This window comes from Nelusetta ayraudi, unplaced genomic scaffold, assembly GCF_046127955.1.
Source record: "Nelusetta ayraudi isolate G7.1 ecotype Tasmania unplaced genomic scaffold, CSIRO-AGI_Nayr_v1 ptg000006l, whole genome shotgun sequence".
NCBI classification, from domain to species: Eukaryota; Metazoa; Chordata; class Actinopteri; order Tetraodontiformes; family Monacanthidae; genus Nelusetta; species Nelusetta ayraudi.
In genome coordinates this window covers 2,556,281-2,565,000 of record NW_027466056.1, presented here as the reverse complement: position 1 = coordinate 2,565,000, position 8,720 = coordinate 2,556,281, and the positions used below count along the sequence as shown (strand labels likewise).

General features: G+C 52.0%; 1 protein-coding gene across 1 annotated transcript in view; it reads right to left on the bottom strand.

The window, feature by feature from the left end:
• Nucleotides 1-8,227, bottom strand: part of LOC142880972 (major facilitator superfamily domain-containing protein 6-A-like) — an 8,828-nt gene extending 601 nt beyond the window's left edge. The window contains exons 1-7 of the mRNA XM_076014982.1: nucleotides 7,924-8,227; nucleotides 4,584-6,144; nucleotides 2,972-3,069; nucleotides 1,970-2,131; nucleotides 1,770-1,868; nucleotides 1,330-1,652; nucleotides 1-177 (exon numbers count right to left, since the gene is read on the bottom strand). The exon at nucleotides 1-177 is cut by the window's left edge and continues 601 nt beyond it. Of these exons, the coding sequence (XP_075871097.1) occupies nucleotides 1-177; nucleotides 1,330-1,652; nucleotides 1,770-1,868; nucleotides 1,970-2,131; nucleotides 2,972-3,069; nucleotides 4,584-6,142 (2,418 nt within the window). The 5' untranslated portion in view covers nucleotides 6,143-6,144; nucleotides 7,924-8,227. The remainder of the gene's footprint in view (nucleotides 178-1,329; nucleotides 1,653-1,769; nucleotides 1,869-1,969; nucleotides 2,132-2,971; nucleotides 3,070-4,583; nucleotides 6,145-7,923) is intronic.
• Between the last annotated feature and the right edge of the window lie 493 nt (nucleotides 8,228-8,720).

Here is an 8,720-nt window from a genome sequence, read left to right as displayed (position 1 = left end):
ATAAGCCCCGCCCCTGTCCGACGGCCCCAGCTCTGATTGGTCCCTGTGAGAGTTGGCGGTGACTGTTTGTGTGGGGGCATGGCCAGCCGGCGGGGGCGTCGCCGGTGGGTCGGTGACAACGGCACCGGGCTCCTGGCTCAGCGTGGGGACATCCTGCACAGACGACTGGTCAGATGTCTGCAGACAGGAGAGAGAAGAACTTCATCGTACGTTGAATATCGGGCAACATTTTCACATGTTTATTTGTCCTCCAAAACTGCAGGGGGCGCTGCATCCAAAAACGTCTCCAGAATATCCAGAATAAAACAGATTTTACCTTAATAAAGAAATCACAGATGAATGCAGAGGCACGGGAAAACTACGGCCCGGGGGCAATATGAGGCCCGTTAAGCTTCTAATCCGGCCCACTGAACTTGAAGAAATTAATGAATGACTCAGTAAGTCATAAAATAGCTGCATTTCATCAATTTTTCTGTGTTTTAATAGTTGTTTCAAAATAGACATAGACTTTGCTTTTGTTCATATCCCATGATATATTTTTCCTCCTGTGAGGTGGGTCACCAAAACACTCCATCCATCTGCTGCTGCTCCGGCCCCCTCTGCCAAATTTTAGAACCAATCGTGAGTCTAAAAGTTTGCCCACCCCTGCGCAAGCCTCAGCCATCGACGCGATGGCCAGTTTGTTTATTTTCTACCTTCAACATTAACAGTCAAACTTGCCTTGATGTCTGGCAACAGCGGGAGCGGGTGGATTGGGGGGGGGGGGAGCAAGCAGGGGGCGGGGCCACGGCAGCAGGAAGTGAAGCAGGAGCAGCATGCTGCTTGCGAGGCGTGAAGAAAAATGGCGGCGAGGCGGCGGTCACAGGCCCCAAAATATGCACACATTCATTCATTCATTCATTCATTCACTCACGCACGCACGCACGCACGCAAACAGGTTGGGATGAGTCACCGCTGTCAGAGCATGCATCAAAACACACACACACACACACACACACACACACACACACACACACACACACACACACACACACAGATAAAAGGAGAGGAAACACTGAACACACCCCCTCCCACACACACACAGTAGTTTTCCGTCAACCGTCGCACACTCAAGCGTCTCACCTTTCTTCAGTGCATGACGCGTATGTGTGTGTGTGTGTGTGTGTGTGTGTGTGTGTGTGTGGTGTTTGTGGTGTGTGTGTGTGGGAGGGTCGGAGGAGATAGAATCAGCAGTTAGTGACAGTTAAAGGAACACTTCGTCACATTTGTCAGTCGGTTATTTGGAGTTTCGAGGGCGACACGACGTCCCTCCATCGCGCTCTGTCCCACCTGCAGCGAGCGGGTGTCCGACGGTGGCCCGCCTTTCTTGGCCAGCGCCATCATCTCCCGGATCTGCACCACGGCGAAGGCGATGGTGACCCAGGGGGCGCCGGAGAGCACCCACGCTGGCTTGGTCACGTCCTCCTGGTCCTCCTGGTGCTTGGTCTTCCTCGGGGGTAACGTGGCGAGCTGCTGGTTGAGGAAGGAGGGGCTGCGGACAGCGGCTGGCGCGACGGCGGGGGGCGCGGAGCTATGGCTCTGCACCAGGTCAATGGTGGCAATGGGGACCGGGCTGGACGGGACGGGGATGTTCTCGGCCAGGATCTGGTCCTCTGCGGGCAGAAATCACCTTCTCTTCATTTCTGATCAGGAACTTCAAATTGAGCTGCTGCATAAATGAGGGCAAAGACTTGGGGGGGGGGGGGGGAGAGAGTGCTGGTTTTCCTCACCTTTAGCTCCCTCCTCCCCGCTGAGACACTGGATGAAGGAGAAGACCAGGAGGATGACCAGCGAGGCCATGCCGATCCCCCGGAAGGTGTCTGCGGCGCCTGAGCACAGAGGAGAACGTCGTCACGGGAAACCGGGGAGAAACGTCACCCCCACCCTCTCCCGCCCGCCCTGGCGACGCAAGTGAGCGGCGCGAACGCACCAAAATAGTTGACAAAGACTCCGCCCACCATGGCTCCGCAGCCGCGGCCCAGGCCGAGGTGCAGGCCCTGCAGGATGCCCTGAGCCGAGGTCCTGAGGGCCGGCGGGACGGCCGCGCTCAGGTAGGAGATGCAGGCGGCCCAGACTGAAGCGTGAGTGACACCTGGTGGACACAGAGGGAATAACAGCAAGGGCGGTCACTGATTCTGCCCAGTTTGAGGATGAAACTTCTGGTGAATTGATAAAAGTGGCTGCTGTTGCGAGATTCAGCCAACAGATGTTGCTGTTTCGTCCCTTTTCTCCAACAGTGGCTGCAGGCATTGTGACTATTCATCACATGACCAGCTGGCCAATCAGAGGCTGCGAATGTGTGTCGTCCTCACACTCTTTCTGTCTGTGTTTGCACTTCCAGCTCTCGGGCTGCATTTTGGAATGGGTCCTGTTTGTTCTCCGGGTGACGTGGGTCACATGCAGCCGCCAGAGCCATTTACAACTGTTTGCTCTAAACTCTGGAAAGCCTGGAAAAACAACTTTTTCATTTCTAGAAATTTTTATCGAAATCTTCCTCCTTCTTTCTATGTGTTTTGAATGCGTTCCCATTTTTTTTTTTTTTTTATAACAACTAAACATAACTGCAATATTCCCTCCATAATTGGCCTTCCTTTTGTTCTGCTCTCCCAGTCGCCTGCTCACATTCGCGGCCCCTGAGTCACAGAGGAGGAAGAAGAACCAAAAGAGTCCAGCAGCCGTTGGCGGTGACGTCGCGTCTCCCGGCAGCCCGGACGCAACAACAAAACGCAGTCGCGGGCCACTGATAGAAACGCCCTGTTGGACAAACACCAGTCACTTCCTGTTTCTCCAGGGTCCTAGTGTCCCGACACACACACACACACACACACACACACACACACACACACACACACACACACACACACACACACACACACACACACACACACACACACACACACACACACACACACACACACACACACACACACACCCTGGAGGATCTCCATGGGCAGGACAGTCCAGGCGTTCTCCAGGTAGGAGATGTAGAGGTAGCGCGCCGTGTTGCAGGCCAGGCCGATGTACAGAACCCTGCAGGGGGCGCAAGAGAGACAGAGTCACATGTCAGCGAGGGGGATGAGCGAAATTTTGTTATGACTTAAAATAGAATAGAACAGAATTTTAATGATCTCTCAAGGGGGAAATTTGTGCTGTTACAGCAACAATATATTAGAAGAAGATTTTTTTTTAAAAACCCTAATAAATAGAATGTGAAATTGAAGGTGCTAGGACTTGGTGGTGGTGGTGGTGGTGTTCAGAATTCCTCCAGACAGACACATGTGAGAAACCTGCAAACTGGATCAACCTGCAGGTCGGAGCCCTGAACGCCGTAGCACGCAAAGTTTATTTCAGGTCCGCCTGTCGCTCCTTTTGTGACGTCCCTGAGTTGTGTCGACTCGTCCCATTTAAAAAAAAACAAAACAAAAATACCTCGGACACACCCAACAACCGTCTGTCAGCGTTTGACGAGGACACACACGCGCCCGGATTAAAGGATATGACGAGTGACGAGACGAGCGATACGCCCAGGATGTTGACACAGACACGTTCCCAAAAAAAAAAAGCAAGAAAAGAAAAGCAAAGTGGTGTGCAGCTGCAGAGTGGGGACACCTTTTCAAGACGGAAGCATCCTCCAGCCACCGTTTCCAGCCGAGGCGAGGAGGAAGTGTGACTTGAGAGACGAGAGACCAAAGTGAAGGTTGCCTTTTTAGCAGAGTGGTGCGCGGCTTGAGCACATATGAGGCTTGTTTGCTTTGCCCAAACACCGTTGCACGAAATAAAGAAGATGCATCTATTAAATGATGTGACTGAGCCGCCACATAATCAGAAGCAATTTCCTGCACTGAGGCTGCAAACGTTATCTGCCGAGGTTGCCACGAGTAAACGTGATCATCGCAGGGAGACGATGAAGAGCCAATTCCGCCCCCCCCACACCCCCCCCCCCCGGCCTTGTAACCATTAGCACTTAGTGGTTATTATGGGATGTCTGCAGGCAGCAAGACGGACGAGTCGAGCCGTAAAGAGCCAGGAGATGAAAACACTTTAGCTTCTGTTGATCAAGAGTCAACAGACAGCAGAGAGAGAGCGAGAGGGAGAGAGGGGGAGGGAGAGAGAGGGAGAGAGAGAGAGAGAGAGAGAGAGAGAGAGAGGGGGAGGGAGAGAGAGAGACAGAGAGGGGGAGACAGAGAGAGAGAGAGAAGGGGGGGAGAGAGAGACAGAGAGGGGGAGACAGAGAGAGAGAGAGAAGGGGGGGAGAGAGAGACGGGGAGACAGAGAGAGAGGGGGGGGGGAGAGAGAGAGAGAGAGAGAGAGATGCTGTTTCCTGTGCAGCTGAAACTGAACACCAGCCGCTCAGATTTCCCCCCCTGCCCCCAACCTCCACACACACACAGCAGGCGCTAACCAGGACGGCGATGGAGCACCTTCTGCTGCTGGTTCAGCCTAAACAGCCGGCGAAAACAATCCAAAAGAACAAAAACAACCCCGCAAGAAAGAGTAATAACGATAATAATCACAGACACTGAAACGCGTTTGTTGCCCCCTACCTGACGTGTCCGACCAGCTCGATGAACTTGTGGCTGGTGAAGTAGGCGGCCAGCTCCGACACGTGGCTGAGGATGGAGCAGACGCCGAAGAGCGTGGTAGTTCCCTTCAGGTCCTCCAGGTGCCAGTAGAGGAAAGTGAAGACGAAGCCGTAGCCGAAGCCCATGAACCAGGCGACGAAGAGCACCGAGCTGTAGCGCACGCTGCACAGCATCCGCAGCAGGTCGCTGTAGTGGAACTCCTGCGGCGTCGGCGAGCCGGCGGGGGCGTTGGGCTCACATTCGGGCGAGGTGGCCCCTGCCCCCGCCCCCGCCTCCGCCGCCCCAGCCCCGCCCTCAGGGAGCTCCCGGTGGTAGCCGGTGCCCTTGTCGAAGTAGAACTGCGTGGCCACGACGAAGGCCACGCCCATCAGCACGCCGAAGACGATGAAGGCGATGCGGTAGTTGTGCAGGCGGAAGTCGGGCACCACGCAGCCGTCGCCGTCGATCTGCACCCGCAGGTGGGTGTGGTCGATCCAGATGCCCACCAGCAGCATGGCCAGGCCCCAGCCCAGCGAGCCCCACATGCGCTGCAGGCCGTAGCGGTCGCGCGCCCTCCCCAGGTACTGCAGCGTGACCGTGTCCACGATGGTGACGGCGGGCGCGCTGAAGAACTCACCCACGATGATGACCAGCAGGATGAGCAGGAAGATCTTCTCCACCTGGTCCTTGTTGTAGACGACCACCAACACCTTGGCGGCCGTCGTAGTGGGTGGAGGAGTAGTGGTGGTGGTGGTTATGGTGGCAGCGGTGGTGGTGGAGATGTTGCTCACGCTGCGCACCTCCCTGCGCAGGCCGGCAAGAAGATACGAGTCCATGAGCTGGTGGAGGTGCTGCAAGTCCAGGAGAGCGTGGCGGCGGCTCCTGCGGGCGCGCGAGGTGGAGTTGCCGGTTGGTGTCGTGAGATTGTGGTGAGCGAGCGTCGTGGTCGCCGGCGGCAGCAGGGTCGTGGCGGTGGTCGGATCCCCGCCCCCACCGCCACCCTCCTCCTCGCACTTCATTTCGGCCGGGTTGACGAAGCCAATGCCGCAGTTGAACACCAGCCAGCAGAGCACGGAGAAGAGCAGCAGCGCCTTGCCCTTCTTGAAGCGGTCGGCCACCACGCCCCAGAAGGGGGCGCTGCAGAACTCGATGAAGTAGCGGATGCCCACCAGCAGGCCGCTGCGGCCGGCCGATAGGCCCAGCTGCTTATAGTAGATGGCCAGCAGGGGGTGCAGCGAGCCGTAGGCGGCGTAGAAGAAGAAGTAGAAGACCTTGGAGACCAGCAGGTGGCTGTTGACGTGCAGGCACATCCTCTCGCAGCAGCCCAGCGAGTCGGGCTGCAGCGTCGGAGGTTGTGCCCCCACCGCCGCCGCTGGCTGGTCGGGGGGGGAAGAGGCGGCGGCGGCCGCTGCAGCTGCGGCCGCCGCCGTCGCCGCCTGCCGCTCCAGGGAGAGCATGTGGAACGGCTCAGCCAGCACATACTTCCTCTTGGGCTCCTCCTCGTCGTCTGTCAGGATGGCAACCTTGTCGTCAGCAGCCATATCTGGAAGGAGGAGATGCTGTGAGTTAGCTGGACTAGCATTTTGTTTTCTGACAGGAAGTGAGCGCTGCCAGCAGCCCCAGGCAGGGCGTAACAAAGTGCTATTTTGCTAGGTTGCGAGGGTAACTACAGCAAGGATCGTAACCTCTCCAGGTCAAATGTTTGATGGACATACTGTTCATTTATTTTGTTCAGACAAATAAAGATGTAAATAAAGATCTTTGCAGTCACCCGCTGCGTGAGCTGGCGATGGGGCAGAGGAGCTGCTTTAGTGGGAGGCTACTCTCACTGAAGTGCTCCACTGAGAGACTTTGGACGTCCTTCATGCCCAGAGCCATCACACTTTTTAATGCCTAACTCCAACTCCCAGCAGGCTTAGCGTTAACAGGTCGGTAACCTATAAAGAGTGTTAATTACTCACCGGTGTGAATAATAATAGCTGAAAGAACGCCCACCAAAGGTTTTACTGCGGTGGATTTCTATTTCTGTACCCATTCTCTTGTTACCCTTTTTTTCCCCCTACATAAACGAGAAATTTTTTTGCATCAATACGTCCTCCTGAAATCTTTGAATTCAGAACACAGTTTAATCAACAATGTGTGCCAGTGAGCAGCTGAATAAGTGAATTTCCCTTTGGGATGAATAAAGTAATTATCTATCTATCTATCTATCTATCTATCTATCTATCTACACCTTTATTTGTCTGAACAAAAGAAAATACGAGCAAATCTATCAATGAAGACCAAATGAATGTTTTTAGTCTGTTTGATTGGCAGCCGGACAAAGTCAGATTTCGTATGATTTTATCGAATAAACAAAACAAAATCCTTAATTTTGCAAATATTGTTCAAATGCTTTCCCTTTCCCTCCCAACAGACCTTGGCAAAGGTTTAGTCAAACACTGGGACACGTCACAAAGTGTAGAGTCCCTGCCGATAGGACAATCAGAACTTTCATAACTGGCAATTTCAAAAGAAAAAAAGGTATGAGACAAGAAGAACGTTTTCTGTACAGACACGTTATTCTACTAAGACAGTCTTGAGTGTGATACGACTCATATTTCCTGATATGATTTTTTTTTTTTTTTTTTTTTTTTAAAGTTGAACAAATACAAGTCCATCAATTCAGGTGTGATAATCTAATTTACACCTGAACTCAATGACTCAGGAAGGAGGAAACTGGGGGGGGGGGGGGGGGATAATCGAAATGGAGCCATATGTTACTATGGACTGTTCACTGGATGTAATAAACGTATGACTACAAGCCCGAGTTTAACATGTGATACTACACTTAAAAAGGGTAGTAGTACGAACAATAAACGCTATTAAAAAAAACATTAAAAACAAAAAAACAAAAAACAAAACAGGCTATCACTAAATTACGACGTAATGGGTCAGTGGACGCGCGGGAGGGGGCCGCGATGGTCCCCTCACCCTGGTTTGAACCCCTTCTTGTTTGTCACCGCCTGTCACTGACAGCCCGAGGCGGAAGTAAACTGCGCGCCTGAAACAAAGGAGGTTTCATTTGGGCCGTAACAAGCACATTTATACTCGTAAGGTCAGCAGACCAGAACCGGCAAATTATGCTAAAATATGTATGTATGTATGACTGTCGGTTGTAAAGAGAAACAAAGCATATCGGCTACAACAGGCGGACAGCGACTCAAACCGGAGCTCAAACGGTGGGGCGGTTATATATTTATTTATTTAAAATGGACATGGCCAACAAAACGTCGTGAAATACGAAAAAAAGTTTTGAGCTGGAATTAATTGCGGTTCTTACCTTGGTCAGGTCACCCCACCCATTAAACTATGACTGCGCAGATTCTCTTGAATTTCTCTCGGACATTTTCCACAAAGACGCCGCGCAAAGACGTTCCCGAAAAAACGAGCCGGCGGAGGGGAGATATATAGTTTTTCTTTTTTAACGACAAGATCTCATGTTCGCTTTTTCTCTCAGGAGCCACTCCACATTTCCGCCGCGTCTCCGGTTTCCCCCCCGCTGGTATTTGTATTGAGAACAACAGAGAGAGTCGTCTAACCGGAGCTCCCACCTGTCCCGCTCCAGACATCAGTGCGGTTTTGGCAACGCCTTCACCTCGCTTCGCTTCAACCTCGTCATCGTCACGCACCCGTCAACAGCTGCCGCCATCTTGCGTCGGGAAAAGCCGGGCTACGGGAGCCCGGAGCGGCGTGGTTGGCGGTCGTTCCACCGCCAGTTCTGCGTCAGTTTTGCATTGACAATGGACTATACGTGAAACTGAAATCCTTTAAACGTAACAAATAATGGCAAACGTATAATAATAATAATAATAATAATAATAATAATAATAATAATAATAATATCGTAAAGCGTTATTCAAGCGTATACATTCAGATAGGTTTTTAAAGTAGAATAGTCACGCAAATTATAATATTTTAAATTTGTATTTTCATGAAAATATACACTTTTTTATATACAGTGTACATATATATATGTACACTATATATATGTACACTGTATATAAAAAAGTGTATATTTTGTGTTTTATGTATGTATGTGTATATGTATGTATGTATGTGTGTATATATATAAACTTC